This window comes from Salvelinus alpinus, chromosome 12, assembly GCF_045679555.1.
Source record: "Salvelinus alpinus chromosome 12, SLU_Salpinus.1, whole genome shotgun sequence".
In the NCBI taxonomy this organism is placed as follows: domain Eukaryota; kingdom Metazoa; phylum Chordata; class Actinopteri; order Salmoniformes; family Salmonidae; genus Salvelinus; species Salvelinus alpinus.
In genome coordinates, this window is record NC_092097.1 from 19541220 (window position 1) to 19561590 (window position 20371).

Genomic DNA, 20371 nt, shown 5'->3' on the forward strand with positions numbered 1-20371 from the left:
CTCTCCCTCTCTCCCGTTTTGTGTGCAAAGCGAACGGTGTGTCCCTGGTAAGATGGCAGCAGCTGTAGCAGTGATTTTTTATTTTTTATTTAACTAGGCAAGTCAGTTAATAATAAATTCTTATTTACAACGACAGCCTACCGGGGAACAGTGGGTTAACTGCCTTGTTCAGGGGCAGAACAACATATTTTTACCTTGTCAGCTCGGGGATTCAATCCAGCAGCCTTTCGGTTACTGGCCCAACGGTCTAACCACTAGGCTACCTGCCACCCCAAATGGTGATGGTAGTGATCTCATCGCCAGGAACACTCCGCCTCTCAATGTGACCTACATGCTTTATCTGCGTGAGGCGCTTCTAACTCACACCTCTCCTTCTCTCTATCCTCCTCCCTCTCTCTCTTTGCCTCTCTCTCCAACCTTCTCTCCGCCTTTCCCCATCTCTCTCTCTCTCTCTCTCTCTCTCTCTCTCTCTCTCTCTCTCTCTCTCTCTCTCTCTCTCTCTCTCTCTCTCTCTCTCTCTCTCTCTCTCTCTCTCTCTCTCTCTCTCTCTCTCTCTCTCTCTCTCTCTCTCTCTCTCTCTCTCTCTCTCTCTCTCTCTCTCTCTCTCTCTCTCTCTCTCTCTCCTCCGCTGTATCCGGAGCTGAAGCATGCCTGAGGTCAGGGTCTAAAATGGAGAGATTACTCAAACAGTACAAAGTCATATTCAATTAGGGCGGCAGGATACTGGCTGTACAGTAAATTGCACAATTACTGCAGTACAGTGGCAGATATGCGGCTCCGTTTTCAGGAAAGTGTGCTGCTGTCAGCAGTGCTGGGTCATTCTATTAGAGTGGCCTCATGATGGGCCGTGCTGCTCTGCCGTGCATACTTAAACACAGCACGCAGACAAGCTCTGCTCGCCGCATTCATGAACAAAAGAAACAGAGCCTCACAGAGCCAGAGAGCAAGGGCTGTCTCCCTATCTCTCTCATTAATTAATTTATTTATTTATTCCTTCACACACACTCTGCCCATCGCTCTCATTTGCTCTTCTGTCATTCTTCTGTTCACTCCTTGTCATTCCCGTTTCCAGCCTCCACCTCAACCCTCCCTTTCCTCCCTTCTCTCACACTTCCTGTTTCTGTTACAGCATTATGTCACATGATGCATTTGCATAGGTGAATTCGTTAGCACAAAGTGAGAGCTGCAGCAGAGCTATCTGATCTATTAGCTATAGTATACCCTGAGAACAGGCGGAGCCATTCAGAGATACCAGACAACGTTCCTGAATCACAACTAAAGCCAACTAAAGGGTGACCATACAAGCAAACACTGACTGACATAGTAGTGTGAAAGGCAGACAGAGTAAAATAGTGATTGAGATGTGCCACCACAGACAGGGACAAGTAGAGCCACGAGTGAGAGAAAAGAGGACTCAAACACCACAATAGGAAGCTGCTCTCATTAGCATGCCAAGTCAGGTCTGAGGCTTTGTTTTTATTCTGTTAGGCTGCCACACGTCTCTGTTCTCTACAAACATTCAGCTGCCTTGACACAATATCTATCTATCCATCCATCCCTCTCTCTCTCTCTGTCTAGATCTCCCTCTCCCTATATTTCCATCTCTTAGTCTCTCTCTCTCTCTTAGTCTCTCTCTCACTCTCTTAGTCTCTCTCTCTCTCTCTCTCTCTCTCTCTTAGTCTCTATCTCTCTCTTAGTCTCTCTGTCTTAGTCTCTCTGTCTCTCTCTCTCTCTCTCTCTCTCTCTCTCTCTCTCTCTCTCTCTCTCTCTCTCTCTCTCTATGTTTGAAAATAATACTAATAATTTCTCCATCTTCACTGCAGATCATTGTATAAGACAAGGACTGCTGTTGACAGTTGAGTCTGTAATTGTCATGATGTCATTTCAGAACCTCTATGGCAGGCCATTTTGTAAAGGTTGGCATGACAACCAGAAACCCACCCGTTGTCATAACTCTGATAAATCTTGAATTACATGGAATTCCACTGAGTGCCGATGCAATCACTGAAAGGAGTTGGATAATACACAACCCATCACACCTTGCACGAAGGACCCTGTCTGAAGAGCCCATTCAGTAAGTAATGTACATATTAAGCTATTAGGTAACACCCTGAAGTGCATTTTAGGAAAAGGTGAGCACTGCAGAGTCAAGGTAGATCCAATTAAGCTTTTCATTGTCCCCTACTACAGCAAACTGAAAATACATAGAGAGTCTATTCAAACGCATATTTACATTTCCTCAGAAATACACAAAGAAAAACTATACGTGTACAAACAATCCTAAGAAGTAAAGTCACACTTAAAGAATAGAAGGTTGATTTAAGCATACCGAGTAAGCAGCATACTGAAGAGGATTAGAAAAGACCATTCTGTTTAATATCCTCACAGAAATGACTAACTTTATAAGCTGTCTATTTAAGTCACAGCCCTTAGTCCTCTGAAGTTAAACTACATTACAACATATCATCAATTTCCATCTTCATTCCTTTTCTTCAAGTCTGCACACAAAACATTGAGAGCTCTCAACTCAAGCCTGCCAGTGAATATGAAACAGGCTACGAGGACTGATATGTAAAGGACAAGGTGGTGAATTCTCTATCTCATAAATTAGGGTACGTCTCCCCATTGATGCCAGAAGTATTGAGGCCACCAGGGCTTTAAAATTAATATCCAGCAAGTTGGAGGTGAGGGGAGGGAGTGGCGTGGGGACGATTTATAATGCCTTTGAGGTAATGATTTTCTGAAGTGGAAAAGTGGAACTTTCCATCAAATCAACTTTAATATGAACTTCAATGTTTGTAGCGGCGTCTGGAGCAGAAGGCAGAGTTGACAGAGTGAGGGAGGGCCTATTGATCTGGCCTCAGTGTTTCAGTCAAACCCTCACAAAAAGGCCTCTTAAAATATATGGGATAGCACTTGTAATTATGACTACCGTAAAAGCAGTAAAAGCAGTCCCCCGTGATGACACATCAGAGTTCTAAAGCTCTGTCCAAATGAGCTAGTTCTAATCAGATCCACTGGTGTTCTGATGACAGATTCCAGCATGGCTACCTCACTAAGGCACAGCAGATTGCCCCATCTGCCTGCCAGAGAGAATGACGCATTAACACACACAGAGAGAGGGGAGAGCTTAGAGCTGTGTACAAACTCAGGCGATATTTAAGAACAACCCTACATATACTGTGTGCCTCTCTTTTCCTGCAGGTCCCTAAGGCCCAGAAAGAAAGCAAAAGAGAGAGAGAGAGAAAGAGAGAGAGAGAGAGAGAGAGAGAGAGAGAGAGAGAGAGAGAGAGAGAGAGAGGGAGAGAGAGAGACTAAGAGAGAGAGAGACTAAGAGAGAGAGACTAAGAGAGAGAGAGAGATGCAGTTCAGTATTATTTAGTGACAGGTTTGTGGTTGCTGGTAGTATAGCGAGGTATAAGGGGTTTGGAGAGGAGCAGTTGCGGTGGGTGACCAGGCCCCCGAGGGACTGATGATTATTAAAAACCCATGCATAACCTCATATCCCCTTAAATAAACCCTGCATAACTTCATATCCTCAGCTGACTCTCACACACACACACATCTAAAACACTGTCTATAGCACCAGCAGAAATCCAGCCAGCTTACAAAATGGAGGCATCTCTGTGATCGTCCAACAGAACCTGTATTGTTTTCCTCTTGCTGAAATTACACCCACAGTTCCATCAGTGTTATAGAACTCTTTAATATTATAAGTGTTCCATGACACAACATATAATCAGTAGATCTTAACATTAATACTCAGCTCGCTAAGTGAATCTGTCACAAGATCCACTTTGCCCCAAGCCCCTGGCTTTAATGCAGCGGCAACGGGTTACAATCAGAGTAAACAAACAGAAATATTTAAATAAATCAAATAAAGATCATTTGTTGCCTGAGGCTTGGTTGTACAGCAAAAGATGAAGGTTCCTCCACTCCAAATATCGCTCAGAGGGACAACAAAAGTAACTTTTTCTCCACAGAAACATAAAAATAAAACCCCCACAGAATCCCTGAGGCCTCTTCTCTAAAGAGCAGGAGGATAGGGGGAGAGTGGGCAGGGGAGGTGGGGAGAGAGGGGGGAAACAGAGGAGAGAGAGTAATAACCATGCTGCACACACACACACACACACACACACACACACACACACACACACACACACACACACACACACACACACACACACACACACACACACACACACACACACACACACACACACACACACCTGAGTAGGCCCAGTAGGACTCCTCAGCCGCTCTCCTGAGTCTGGTCCCAGGCACTCGGCCATCTTGGCTCCCTTGCGTGGCCCCAGGCTGCCCTCCTGTCAGCGCTGTGTGGAAGAGAGAAAAGACAAGGATGTCACCAACATGGCACTGCACTCGCTTACTGTTGTAGAACAAAAAAGCACTCATTAAGAAACAGAGTCTGACTGTGACTTGAACACAGTTGAATTACTCAACCGGCACCTCAAACAGTGCTTACAATGACTCACCAAAACATCCTACCACGAAAGCCACAATAACATTCTTAAACATAGGCGTGAATACAGATACATAGTGCAGCTCATTGGTAAAGAGAGGAGGGTCTCTGAACATTGAGGCAGAGAGCAGGGGACCAGCCTGAGATAGGATGTTGCCTCTTTGATTATGGCTGTGTGTGTGTGTGGATGATGGCTGTGTGTGTGTGTTTATGTATGTGTGTGCATGTGTGTGCTCCTTCCTTTGTCAGATCTGATCACGCCAGGCCCATTGTGACTGTGGCTTTGGGATGTGAGCTGCTGGCTGCTCAGGGTTTTGGTTAAGAGTCACCCATGCGCCCCCCCCCCCCCACCCCCAACCCCACCTTGCTGTGCCACAAATGGGCTTTGGCAGTACCTGGGGGTAACTGCCATTCTACATCTCATCTGACATAAAATGGCCACCTGCAGCTATAAGGACAGAGAGAGAGAGATCGTCACAGGTAAGAGAACACAGTGTAGGTTACTTCCTTACTCACTGCATCACCATGGACACTGGGCCACCACAGATGACAATCAAAGCATAATGGAATTTTAAAGGCTTCTCGCTGGGTATTGTGGGAACATAAGGGCTTGATATAAACAATGGGTGACTTTGCTTTTTCTCTTCTTTAATTCTTGGGGATGTAACCTTGAGCATGACTGTTAATGTCAATGACAGTCTATGGCTTTTCTATGAATTACATTGTCTATTCCCAATACTCAATACCCCATCTCCTCCCCCATCTTCTCACTATTCTTCTTCCTGTCTCTCTTTCTGTCATTCAATGTCCCTCTCTCCCTTTGTCTCTGAACCTTCACTCGCTTTCTCTAACACACATACCGTGTTAGCTCATTTCCTTCCTTCCCACGGCTGCACCGCTTCGGACGCCGGTGAGTCATTTAGCAGCAAGCCACTGTCTACACCGGTGTCCATTAAAGCAGTCAGTCAGTTCACAGTGCCAAAGTCCAGCACAGAGGCCCAGGGCTGCAGTGAAACTATCCTCCACCACTGTAGCAAAATTATATTAATGTCAGTGCCAATGACAACATGGGGAGGGGAGAGGAAACTAGGGATGAGAGGAGAAGAGGCGACAATGGGGGAAAAGTATAGAGAGAGACAGATGGCAGCGTTGGGGTTGAAGGAGAGGAGAAAAATAGATGGAGAAAGAGGGACAGAAGAGGACAGAGCTATGTAGTGTCCGGTCATTGTGGGGCGGGACTATTTTTACAGCCCAGCCCGCTTTCCTAACGACAGTATCCGGGTCACTATGATGGGCAGCCTGCTGCCTGGCAACTGTTCAGCAGGAGGAGAGGAGGGGAGGAAGAGGGGAAGCAGGGATAAAAGAACAGAGTCCTTCTTTGTGTTTCCAGAGGAAGAGAAAGGAGGGTGAGACAGAGGAGGGAATAGCCTTCGACTTCTAGTGCCAGTTTAAAAACAGTCACAAGGGCTCACAAGGTTTAATAAAACACATGGAATACTGTATTTGCTTAAGGAGTAATACATTTAGCAAACTATGGGCAAAAGCACCTAAGGAGAACACTGCAATTACCATTCAACACATTCACCTCCTGCCCTCCTATCCACTGCTCTCTATCTCATCTACCACAAGTCACCACTTCCCTGCTCTCCTAGACCCTGTCAGAGACGATCAACATCAACACAGCCAGCAATGCAGCAGACACACACAAACCACACACACCCACGTGCACTCGCGCGCACAGACACACACACCACCAGCAGTCATGCACTAGTGATGTGAAAAACCCTGTCTAAAAAAACAGCAACTTATTAAGATTCATTGCATAGGCCATATAGTGTTAACTTGAGAAAGTCCTTGTTTAACAGTGGAGGTAATGCTAGGGATGTCTCCAATGATCTAATCCGGCTGCCAGAGGTTCCATTCTGCTGTCCTGGCCTAAATGAATTTTGACCTAATAGACTTCTCCTTTCCTATTAGAGGAATGTGCTCTTATGAGAGAGAGATTGGGGGCTGACATTTTTGTCATCCTCTGCAGTAATGATAATGATAATGGGAGATTGAATCTAATAAGGCTCCGAGTGTAGAACTATAAAACCTCTGCACGGATCAGGCCTCAGCTTTAACAGAAAGCCCAATACAGTAGACAGTTCTGCAGTGTCCTGGAAATAGAGAATGAAGGTGCCATTGATGCTTTCACAAGAAGAATTTAGTTGTGATAGGCTCTTTTTGGCAAGACCAATCGCACCCGCAATGTCAACCTCCAGATTCAATAGGATAGAGAACTCATATAGAGCTACAGTTGAAGTCGGAAGTTTACATTAACCTCAGCCAAATACATTTAAACTCAGTTTAACTATTCCTGACATTTAATTCTAGTAAAAATTCCCTGTCTTAGGTCAGTTAGGATCACCACTTCATTTTAAGAATGTGAAATGTCTGAATAATAGTAGAGAGAATTATTTATTTCAGCTTTTATTTCTTTCATCACATTCCCAGTGGGTCAGAAGTTTACATACACTCAATTAGTATTTGGTAGCGTTGCCTTTAAATTGTTTAACTTGGGTCAAACATTTTGGGTAGCCTTCCACAAGCTTCCCACAATAAGTTGGGTGAATTTTGGCCCATTCCTCCTGACAGAGCTGGTGTAACCGAGTTAGGTTTGTAGGCCTCATTGCTCGCACACACTTTTTCAGTTCTGCCCACACATTTTCTATTGGATTGAGGTCATGGCTTTGTGATGGCCACTCCAATACCTTGACTTTGTTGTCCTTAAGCCATTTTGCCACAACTTTGGAAGTATGCTTGGGGTCATTGTCCATTTGGTAGACCCACCTGTGACCAAGCTTTAACTTCCTGATTGATGTCTTGAGATGTTGCTTCAATATATCCACATACTTTTCCTCCCTCATGAAACCATCTATTTTGTGAAGTGCACCAGTCCCTCCTGCAGCAAAGCACCCCCACAACATGATGCTGCCACCCCCGCGCTTCACAGTTGGGATGGTGTTCTTTGGCTTGCAAGCCTCCCCCTTCTCCCCCAAACATAACAATGGTCATTATGGCCAAACAGTTCTATTTTTGTTTCATCAGACCAGAGGACATGTCACCAAAAAGTACGATCTTTGTCCCCATGTGCAGTTGCAAACCGTAGTCTGGCTTTTTTATGGAGGTTTTGGAGCAGTGGCTTCTTCCTTGCTGAGCGGCCTTTCAGGTTATGTCAATATAGGACTCGTTTTACAGTGGATATAGATACTTTTGTACCTGTTTCCTCCAGCATCTTCACAAGGTCCTTTGCTGTTGTTCTGGGATTGATTTGCAATTTTCGCACCAAAGTACGTTCATCTCTAGGAGACAGAACGCATCTCCTTCCTGAGCGGTATGTTGGCTGCGTGGTCCCATGGTGTTTAACTTGCATACTATTATTTGTACAGATGAACGTGGTACCTTCAGGCGTTTGGAGGTCTACAATTTCTTTTCTGTCTTGGCTGATTTCTTTTGATTTTCCAAAATCAGAACACCTCCAATTGACTCAAATTATGTCAATTAGCCTATGAGAAGCTTCTGAAGCCATGACATAATTTTCTGGAATTTTACAAGCTGTTTAAAGGCACAGTCAACTTAGTGTATGTAAACTTTTGACCCACTGGAATTGTGATAGAGTGAAAACAATTTTGTCATTTGTGTACAATTGTGTAAACAATTGTTGGAAAAATTACTTGTGTCATGCACAAAGTAGATGTCCTAACCGACTTATCAAAACTATCATTTGTTAACAAGAAATTTGTGGAGTGGTTGCAAAACGAGTTTTAATGACTCCAACCTAAGTGTATATTAACTTCCTACTTCAACTGTATATTTGAAAGGGGTGATCAGCAAGGACAGAATGTAAACACACCGACACAAACACACCATGCAAAATCTGCATAGCAAATACAATAGACGTGCGTGCCAACCACAACTTTGTACGTACTGCCAGTAATGCTGAAAAAGCCTGAAACTTTGGCTGACCCTGTCTTTGTTTCCACACAGAAAGAGTCACACAAAAGTTCCTATTGAGAAGAGATATGGAGAACACTGGTTCCTGCATCCATCCATCCATCACGGCGGGCCAGCTATTGAAGCTATTGCTGCCTGTTTGCTCTCACTTAATTAAAATGCAGAGCCGAATCCTGTGTTCATGTACTTAACCTTGGCTTTTTTATACACTTTTTTATCCTCAGTGGTTCGAGGAGGTAGCATGGGGTGTCCAGAAACACACACACACACACACGGTCAAACACACACACAAAAACACAGCACGGTGTGAGCCAGCCAGGGCAGTCCTCTCCCCCGTGGTACATTTCATTAGCATTCTTTACATCTCTCTCCAATACCTCTTTACTGCTGAAGGACAGCCGCGGCAGGAAAACACACACGGACACACACATACACACACTAAAACCTACTAACATGAATACAAAACACACCCTCTCTTATTCTCTCACGAACACATACACACACATACTGGCAGTCCAAAACACTTGCACCGTGGTGATCAGAGAGTAACAGCTGTCACGTTAAATAAACCTTGCAAGGCTGTAATAGTAATAGTTCTCCACGCACTCTCTGGTGGGTGACCAGATCCCCAGGCAGAGGGACAGGCACAGGGTCTGGGGTAGGGATTAAGATGGTATGGGGCTGGGGCTGTGGATGGGGGGTGCGAGGAATAGGGGCTGGTAGTTTGCTCTTGGCATTTGGCTATAGGATAGGGGCTGTAGTTGGGCCTAGGGTATGGAGTTGAGACTGGGTAGAGAGAGAAACAGAGATGAGAGAGAATCAGTCCCCGGAGACAACCCAGCATGGGGTGAGTCCACCACAGTCTCAGCCAAAGGCAGTGAGAGCAGTACACAGATGAGCGAGAGAGAGGGGTGAGAAAGAGAGGGATAAAGAGAGAAAGAGAGAGAGAAGGGTAGAGAGAGCGATTAGAGAAAGAGAGAGAGATAGCGAAAGAGAGAGCAAGAGAGAAAGAGAGATAGAGAGAATGATAGAGAAAGAGAAGCAAGAAAGAGAGAGGCGAGAGAGACAGAAAGAGAGGGAGAGAGAGAGAGATAAAGACAGAGATAGAGAAAGAGAAAGAGAGATAAAGAGAGAGAGAGAAGGGTAGAGAGAGAGAGAGAGAGAGAGAGAGAGCTGTAAAGCCAAAGAGCCAGTGCATCGTCCATGAAGCAGAAACACTGGAAGGCAACACGAGAGAGTGTCGGAGGGACATTACTCAAATGGGTCTTTAGTGTCGTGGAAAATCCACTTGAAGACGCGCGGCAGCTCCAAGCGCCCGTCTCCCTCCTCTCCTCCCTGCATTGATCTGCTATAGACAGGAGACAGCGAGCACGATGGATGGTCGCTCCATTTACACTGATGCTAATTAATAAGCGGTCTGCCGAGGACATGGTCGCTGAGCCAAACACAAAGCCAACACTGACACCTCCACTGTGAAGGCAGACAGTCCTGCTACTGTTAACACAACCTTTTGTCCTCTGCAATTATAAACACAGGGGCTGCCATGCGTTCCTTTATACCCCTATCACAAAACAAGGCACATTCTGCCACTGTGAACGAAATAGCCCATTCATGTTTCAGTAGGCACTGCCATCTGTCTATATCCAGATACTGTACACATTGAAACCACGACACAGGAGTAAGTCCCTTATAGATATTTCCTTAGTTCTTTGTTCATACTAGGGTTGCAAAGTTACCAGAATCTTAAGTAATTTTGGTTATTAACAGAAAATGTATGGCTATTTATCGGATCTTTGGTCATTTATACTTGAATAACTTAAAATAATTTATATAGTGTCCATATTGTCCATGAGTTTCTAGAAGATAGATCATATGGTTTAAAAGAAAATAGCCTAATTAATGAAAAAGCTAATCAACAATGGCATTATTTCAATTACCTCTGCAACTCATCCAACTTTTGACTTTTTCACAACTACCACTATTTTGATGCCAAAACATTGACAACAAATACAGTGTCCATATTGTCCATGAGTTTCTATGAGTTTCAAAATTCTTCAAGCTCTGTCAAATCGGTTGTTGATCAATGCTAGACAACCATTTTCAGGTTTTGCCTTTGATTTTTAAGTCAAAATGGTAACTCGGCCATTCAGAAACATTCACTGTCTTCTTGGTATTCAACTCAAGTGTAGATTTGGCCTTGTGTTTTAGGTTATTGTCCTGCTGAAAGGTGAATTTATCTCGCAGTGTCTAGTGGAAAGCAGACTCAAGCAGGTTATCCTGTAGTATTTTGCCTGTGCTTATTTTAAAAAATAAATAATAATTTAACCTTTATTTTACTTTTTATCCTGAAAAACTTTAGTGCCTCATTGCAAACAGGATGCATGTTTTGGATTTTTTTTAATTCTGTACAGGCTTCCTTCTTTTCACTCTGTTATTTGGGTTAGTATTGTGAAATAACTACAATGTTGTTGAATCATCCTCAGTTTTTTCCTATCACAACCATTAAACTCTGTAACTGTTTTAAAGTCACCATTGGCCTCATGGTGAAATCCCTGAGTGGTTTCCATCCTCTTCGGCAACTGAGTTATGAAGGATGCCTCTATCTCTGTAGTGACTGGATGTATTGATATACCATTCAAAGTGTAATTAATAACTTCATCATGCTCAAAGGAATATTCAATGTATTCAATGACCTTACACATAATTGCATGTGTGGGGTACAGAGATGAGGTATTCATTCAAAAATCATGTTAAACACTGTTATTGCACACAGAGTGAGTCCATGCAACTTATTATGTGAATTGTTAAGACAATTTTTACTCCTGAACTTAATTAGTCCTGCCATAACAAAAAGAATACGTATTGACCCAATAAATTCATTTTTTCATTTTTTATACATTAAAACAACACCATTTACCTTTTACATTATGAGGTATTGTGTGTAGGCCAGTGACAAAAAATCTCAATTTAATAAAAAATAAAGGATATGTCATGCTTGCTGAAACCCTCATAATAACCTCTAAAAGTCTAAGCCGCTGAGAGGGGGGGGGTAAAATATTTTTGAATGGCCTTTACTGCTATAGCCAATAGAAAAGCATTGAATAACACATTCATAAATGGTAAAAAAGGTAGTAAAAAAGAAATCATAAGAAATTTGATTTTGAATTGTCTGTCCCATATCGAGGAGATACTGTATATGAATGCTCAGGGAATACTTTATTTTATTTTTTTGGACACTTATTTTACCACTTATTGTTGTTGGCACTAAACTACCTCCATACTTCCATTCGTCTGTATGGGTTACCTTCAGACCAGTCCTGTATTCATTTGTATGGGTTACCTTCAGACCAGTCCTGTATTAATTTGTATGAGTTACCTTCACCATCGTGTTTGTGATGGTTAGTTATGACCATAGAGTGGTCATAACTAGTTTTCGTTAGAAGAACGATTTTCGGGACGTCTCATGGTCTGACAAACACCACTGTAGCTCGGCCACCTCCCACTACAGATGTGGCGGATGTGGTGGATCGAGACGCAGCCCATGCAAAAACAGATATCTCTATCTTAAACTGTCGGATTTTTGTATTATGTTACTTTGATTGACGCACAGATGCATCAATAGACTCTTAAAGACACCAATGGTATTCAATAAAACCACCAATTGATGGTTTGTATTTAGGATCATGTTTTAAAGCTTTGCCATTACATTTTTTATTTTAAAATCATCTTATTTAAAGGTGCACTATGCAGATATGCAGAAATTGCGCTGCCATTTCCTGGTTGCTATGGGACAAAACAAGCAAGTATAGTGTACAGAATCATTGTACCATCTAAACCGAAGTGAAATATATTTTCCATAACCAAAAGTATGGCATTTTCAGCTGTTTGAAGCTGGTGTACATAACTGAAAGTAAAAGATGCAAAAACTAAATTTAAGAAAAGGAAGCACAGAAATAGTGCACATAAAACAGATCTACCGCTTCTTAGACTTGTTTTCAAAGATACAACAATTCTGGTAGTTTACTGGTAAACTTTGAAAGTTTCCAGTAATATACCCTCCCTTTGCAACCGTAGTTCATACACTTCAACAGACACTATAGGAGGAAGCACAAGAAGAGACACACTTTATAATAAATTAGATAAAGGGTTGCATCCAAGTCATTCATGTTTAATGGGATTTTTGTGGAACCTACAGTAGCATGTTTTATAAAAAAAAAGCTAAATCTGTGTTTTTATTTAGGGTTATGGATATGTTTACGGTAAAGGTTAGAGAAGTCCTTTATAACATGGCCCGACAGCAATGACCAAATCCACAGTACAGTGCTACCCCGTGAGGGAGGAGTCATCTCATAAGAATGCAGAGCAGGGGACTGTGGGTGATCTTTAGTAATGTTCCGGCTGATTGGTGGAGGATGGAGGGGTGATTTGTGGGCATCGTCTTCCCGTAAAAAATCTGCATTCATCTGTGGCATTCACGGAGGGCAGGAACTAAAGAGAAATTAGATGCAGTCGTTTCTTTTTTTTCTAAACGGAGGCTTGAAGGTCAGTACATATAAAACAATCCATAACAGATGCCACTTAGCAAAATCCAAGTGCAGACAACAGACATCTGCTACTGCACGTCTCTCTCGCTCTCTCTGCATTACAGTGAAAGGGGAAATGGTCTGCTCTCCTAATAACTCATGCAATTCTCATGTGACATTTCAATAATCATAAGGATGGATCTATGTCCTCTAGCGCTCAATGTTGTCTGAGCTCTTTTTCTAAGCTCCAGTGTGCTGCTACGGTATTGTCCTTTTTGATGTATGACCCTGTAGCGTGTAGTGTATGGTGTATGCTGCTGCTGTTTTGACTGGGTCTCCCTCAAAAAAGACCTTGTTAAGCTCAAAGGGGCCATCTGGGTAAATAAAGAATGAGTACACAAATAAAACGGGGCTGAGCAGGATAAAAGTGGCAGTATGGTAGTGTAGTGACAAATGACAGCTCTTAGACTTGTGAGTGGAGCCATTATAAAGAACACTGTTATGTTGTTCTGGGCTCCTTGGGCTCCTGTAGCTTAGTGGTCTGTCTTCATGACATTGAGGACAGTCAGGTTAAAGCTAGTACTGAATGTCAGACACAACAATCCCCGCCCCTCCATCTGTAATATAAGGTCAAAACAAAACCATGTGGATGGGGTGGGGCTTCTGACCTCATCTCATCCAATCAGAGATCTCTGCTGTATAGGGCACAGAGGTGTGAGGGTTTGTGTTGGTAGAGGAGTGTCATCTGGGAGCGGCAAAGTGTCAGAGAGAGCAGTGGGGAGCAAAGGATGTGATTAATCTGAGAGATGAGATGTCTCCTCGCTGGGTGGGTGAATCCACACCACGCCTGCATCATGATGAGCCAGCCCAGCCAAGCTCCAGGACACACTGTTAGCCCTAATGACATAAGCGGAGTAATGATGGCTGCCCTGTTAGGAGCATCCAGAGGGAGCAGCAGAGAGAGAGAGAGAGAGAGAGAGAGAGAGAGAGAGATATTCTCTAAAAGTAAGGCTTGGTAAAGTCAACCAACAACTTCTAAGCATGAGGAAACTAAGGCTTTACAGCACACAGGATACAAGCACAGCAACACAAACACACCACATACAGTACTGCGACTTCGATGGCTAAGAAGCTCCCTGCAGATGAAAGCCTGAGCGTGATTATCCCTCTCTAAGAGCCTCTCCAATGCAGTGGCTAGATATGACAGCTGAGAAGAGAGAATCTACAGTTCCAATGCAGAATGGAAACGTCAGTAAACAGACTACAGTTACAGTTACAGCATAGGACGGAAACTAAGTCAACACAGCCAACCCTCCTGACCAGAGCAAAGGCATTCAGAAAGGTCGAGGTGGGCGGGCTACTTGAGCAGGATGGACTGACCCCAGATCAGAGGCCCAGAGGTTAAGAGGCGTAAAGACAGAGGGACCTTGAAATAGCACAGCACTTCCTGCTTCCTGCTCTCATTTAGTTACAAAAGCTGGGCATGAGCCACGGACCTAGCTGGCGCACTCCCGCCAAGGTCAATGCACTGGGCCTCTCTGCAGTCAGGAAAACACAAACTCACAGGCACGGAGACACATGCACACGTACGCACACACACAAATGCACACAAACACGCACATTATTCATACACACATATTCATATAGAGAGAGAGAGAGAGGGAGAGGGTTGAAGGAAGACATGAAACAAAGAGCACTACCACACTACAGGCAGTCATTGACATGTACACATTACCCTGTCATTGCATCATGGCATGGTGAATGTATTAGCACCTATTGCATCAAGCCTCTTTGCAGTAGCTTCGTTTCAACAATTAGGACTCATTGTATTGAGTGTCGGGGATGAATACGGAATCAGTGAATGACGCCAGCTCACATGCTGCACTGTTACAAGGGCAGCTCCTCTTCAGATTGAATGAGACTGAGCATAATAATAAAAAATATGATTTATAACAGCCATCACACTCAATATTCTTCAAGTACGCTGTAGTGCTGAGCGATTAAATCATTTTAAAAACAACTAATTGACCACATTGGTTCAATTATTTATATTCCATTCCGTTTGTTTCTTTTCTGTGAGTTCGATGTTTCTGTAGAGATAAATAAGATCAAGCCTGAAATGGGTGATGTAGTAGTTGCATTTTCCCACAAGCCAATATTCTACAAAGTTAGCCCAGAAAATGTGGTAATTAACTGCAAGGACCATAATCCATTGTGCGCCCGCTTACACTTGTCCGGTCTGTGCGGAGCAGACACAGAGAGAGAGAACGCTCGATCCAGAAGGATAGAAAGCAGTTGCTTCGCGAGCCTGAAAATACATGATCTAAGTGATTGATAGTTGGTTCTTAGCAGTCATAAAAGTATGCCTTATTTACTTGGAAGAACTACTAAAATTGTGATTTTGTCAGGCAGCAGCTCTTTAGAGAAAATGAGGACTTGGAATTAAATAACAAAGTAATCAAATAAAACAAATATTTTAGTAAAGTAAATTCATGTAAAATAAATTATGATTAATAAGTGATAATGGAGAGTTACTACCATCATGGGACTTTAATTCACTGTTTTACTCTGTGTTATTACAGTATTCAACCCACATAATGCAAAGTGCATTCAATATCAAAATAAATATATATTATTTTTTTTGAAAACCGTGATTATATTTTTAATAATGAAACTGATCTACTTAAAGCACTAAACGCTCATAACTAGTTCACTGGCACTTTCATAAAGAAGTCATAGTCATTATATGGTAACGACATGGAGAGAGTTACAGTATACAGTGGACAAAATGAAATGCTTACTTGAGTCAGCGTCTGACTGAGATTATAGGTCTCTTGCAAATACCATCTGATTAGTAATTCAGAATCAATAGCCCAGGCCTTCGCTGCTCCTGCAAGCCAGAGACTTAACCTTAGGGGTCAAGACCAGGTCAATGCAGCTCCAATACTGATATGGGCTCAGGGTCTTTATGTTCAACCCATACACTGTTGTAAAACAAGTCAATGAATCATCTGCTCTTTCTATGACACACAGTGATTCTTCCTGTATTTCACAATTTCCTGACCTACGACCTCTCACAGAGTGCTTTGCATGCTGAGGTGTTCCAGCATGTGAATTCATCAGTGTTTTACAGCAGTCGTTTCCAACTCCTTTTGAATCCATATGGGCACCTGTGACCTGTGTACTGATCCCACCCAAGGCTAGTGTAATTACAATATGCTTCTTTGTGTGATTGTATTGGTCTCTGTCTCTTTATCACTCTCTCTCAGAGGTTCTTCTCCCTGGGTTCTTGTTCTCAGTTTGTCCGAACAAATATGGCCTCCGTCACGGTCATGGTGACCGTTGAAATGGAGATATGAAAGATGAATGTATTTCTCCTGTCAAGATTAAGACAGCTGAATGAGTAAAGCTACATGCCCAGTGCCAGATGCAAGTGTTTTTTTTGTGTGGGGGAGGGGGGGGGGGGTGTATTAAATTACATCGATAAACATAGAGCCAATAAACATAGTTTTGTCAGGAGCAGAAGTTGCAGAGTGTAATGCTGCAGTATGAGATGCGGATGAGTGCCGGATACAGTGTACAGTAATTCAATTAACGCCCAGGCGAGGTGCTTTCACCCTCCTAGGGCTCAACGCGGCCCCAAATACAGAGTCCCCTAGCCCACCCCCTTGGAACCCATCACCCATCCCCCCTGCCCTCTGCTAATGACAAACCCACTGCTTCATGTCTGGACAACCATCTGGTGGCGCTGAAGCTTTTAAACCAAATCAAATACTGTTGCCAAAGAGACCTGGGTGGGAGATATCCTACAGAGAGCTGCAAGCCTGTGTGTGTATGTGTGTTTCAAGATATTTATCAGAGATATTTCATTTTGGTTAGTGTGATGAATTGTGGCTTGCATAGGGCACTCCTCAAATGCATACACGTCACACACGCACGCACGCACGCACGCACGCACGCACGCACGCACGCACGCACGCACGCACGCACGCACGCACACACACACACACACACACACACACACACACACACACACACACACACACACACACACACACACACACACACACACACACACACACACACACACACACACACACACACGCACGCACACACACACACACAGTAGATTACGTGGGAATGTTCATCAGGGGGTGGAACCGCAAAAGAAGTGAATACTGTCCTGCTATGTCTACTTACTGCTCTCCCTAGCGTATTGGATTTATTTCAGGAAGTACCACATGCTATCCATACACCACCAAAGACTTTGTCCCCCACATCACGTTTAACAGCTGTCAAATACTGCCAAAGCACCTGCCAAGGTACTGTGACTGTAAAATGAGCTGAATCTCTGTGAGATGCCTTAGATACAAGCCAAAAGCGTTAAAAATTAGGTTTAAAAAACTATGCATTTGTGGAGAGGGAGGGTGCAGAAAATACAAAATCGTATTTTCCAGAGCCTAGCCGCACCTCAGTCACAGCTTGACACGGAGTACCGAAGTCATCCGCTCAGACTCACTGTGGTGAAGCAAAATATTCCCCTTATTAGACTTTGTAAGTTAAATGCCTGGTGTTAACGGCTTCAAGCAATTTGCGATAAGGCAGCGGACTGGTGAGGTGAATCCAGCTAATAAATAACTAGAGCTGCTGGAACGTATTTTTAGCAGGAGATAAAACATACCTGGGAAATGTATTTCTCCCAGGGACAACCAAATGTAATTATTAAGATTGAGATTAGGGGGAACTAGGGTTAGTGGAAGGGGGTTAAGCGGTGTGTGGGCCGGGGGGAAGGGAGAGTCATGGTGGGTGTAGTTCGGTATCAAGGATACATAAAACTCTGGTATCTTGATAAAGCTTATGGAAGGAGCATAGGAAGACAGAAGCATTGATTTCAGTTATCTCTCCTCTACAAACTGAAATGTGTCTGAGAATGAATTATGTGTTCTCTGAACACACTAAACCACAGTTGCACTTGATTGACAACTAGTGACACCCTTGAACTTAAGTATTGAGTATAAACATGATTTTAAAGAGGCTGGAGATAAAGGGAACAGAGTCACTACTAACATTGTATGCCTGAGGGACTGGGATTTGTTTTTGATAGAGGGTTTATCTGGTGAAATTCCAAAAATCAAACCCATATCATCATATCACTGTGGGTCTGTCTGTCTGTGTGTGTGTGTGTGTGTGTGTGTGTGTGTGTGTGTGTGTGTGTGTGTGTGTGTGTGTGTGTGTGTGTGTGTGTGTGTGTGTGTGTGTGTGTGTGTGTGTGTGTGTGTGTGTGTGTGTGTGTGTGTGTGTGTGTGTGTGAGAGCGTGTGTGTGTGAGAGCGTGTGTGTGAGAGCGTGTGTGTGAGAGCGTGTGTGTGTGAGAGCGTGTGTGTGTGTGTGAGAGTGTGTGTGCGTGTCTGCTTGAGTGCATATGCACATGCACTTGTGTGTGTCAAACTCAAACCTATCTCACCTCACGCAGATCACACACATCAAAGGGGTGCAGAGAGAGACAGACGAGAGAACAGAGAGGAGGTGATCTATACACACCAAACCGCTCCCAATGGAGGTAAAGGGGGCGAGGGTGACATTACTGTGTGCACGTTGAAAGACAAGAGGAATCCAACCACATTGATCAACGCGAGACAGCGAGTCAACTATTTACAATGGGGGCCCTCGCTTCTGTGTCTGTCTCCCTCTACATGCTACTACTGTGTGTATTCACTTTATCTGTCTATTTCTAATCTCTGTCTCTCTGGGCATCATGTTGTGAGTTACCGGGACCAGAGAGTCACAGCAACAACAGGACAGACTGATCCTACCTTGGTCATTATACAGAAGAAAAGTGTATACATGTTTTGGAGAGAGAGCTTAACACAGAGCTATAATCAACACCGTTATGTCTTCATTTACATAGCATTAGATTCACCTCTATTTTCATTCTATTTTCTTGTGCATATCTGACCTGATATCCATCTGAATCACACATTCCTTGCTTCTCCCTCTCAATCTCCCCATCGCTCCCTCCTCGGAAGAGATAATGACATCTCATTTCAATTTAAACAGATTGACACCAGGCCATATTTCACCTTATGCTATACACTCATCCTTGAGAGACCCATTAGAGGGAAGATAAAAACAAGATGATGAATTTACTGGACCTGATGAAGAATGGTTTGTCCCCTATTCTGTTCCCATCACCGCTGACTGAACACGGACATGATATATTCAGCCCCCACCCCCGTCTACCACGGCCTAATGGTGCATTCCAATAAACCTACATTCAATCTACACATTAGTGGAGAGCTCCATTTATTGATAGATAGAATCAATAGGCAGAAGATAAATTACTTCAGAATAAATTATTTACTTAACCTCGGTACTTCCATTCAATAATAAAAATGCAGAATACATGTTTTTTTCGTAAAAAAAATAGACTTCCAGCCGTCACATTTAGCCAATGTTAGTTTTAGTTCTCTCACTTGAATCGGATATATTCCCACCCATCTCTCAGTTAAGACACAGCTAGAGCCGAGCCATTAGTCGTCTTCTAACCACATGCGTAATCAAAACCCCTCTGTGTTATAAATGGTACCGTTGGAAATGTAAATAACCATTAAAAACCAAGAACAGAGAGTGTTCAATACCGCATCTTACAGCCCTAACACTGCACACTCTGGAGCACGCCAAACATAATGAGAGTTGAGGCCCTTCTTAGTGCATCCCCACTCTCCCTGTTTTCCCACCTTCTGTCTCCCTCTCCCCCGTCTCTCTCCACAATGCTCTCAGTCAGGGGGCGCACGAACACCTCACCTGACGAGCCACGCGGGACATCCAATTTCCAGCACAACACTGCATACCTCCCCGTCTCCTCCCCGACCCCATCTGATACAAAACACCTCACAAACAAGCAGCACAGCTCTGGGACTCCCACTATTCCACGCGTTGCCCTGCCTAGGGACCTGTCTTCATGTCAATTAGCTCAGAGCGCTCCGCTCCCCCTCACCCAGGAGTAGGTCTACCTGGGAAGAAAGAGGGGGAGAGAGGGAGCACTGGGAGGGAGGAGGAGGGAACTTCAGCGCTGGAGTACAAATGTGGGGAACAGAGGATGGAGGGAGAGAGAGAGAGGGAGAGAGAGAGAGGGAGAGAGAGAGAGAGAGAGAGAGAGAGAGAGAGAGAGAGAGAGAGAGAGAGAGAGAGAGAGAGAGAGAGAGAGAGGTAAGGATATTGGTGTAATGAAGCAGGAAAGCCTACAGTGGAAATTGTGCTGTAAATCAAATCCGATACTCCATTTTGTCTGCTAAATGCAGATAAACAAACCGCTGCTGAGACTTTTTACAGTGTGATTGATGAACAACTTACGCAGGTGCAAACACACG

At 43.6% G+C, this 20371-nt stretch overlaps 1 protein-coding gene across 2 annotated transcripts in view; it reads right to left on the reverse strand.

Annotated features, from left to right (window-relative positions):
- LOC139535651 (receptor-type tyrosine-protein phosphatase gamma-like) overlaps positions 1 to 20371 on the reverse strand; it is a 312527-nt gene that overhangs the window by 218974 nt on the left and 73182 nt on the right. For both annotated transcript variants that reach the window (XM_071335271.1, XM_071335272.1), the window contains exon 2: positions 4230 to 4334. In XM_071335271.1, coding sequence (XP_071191372.1) covers positions 4230 to 4334 — 105 coding nt within the window. The remainder of the gene's footprint in view (positions 1 to 4229; positions 4335 to 20371) is intronic.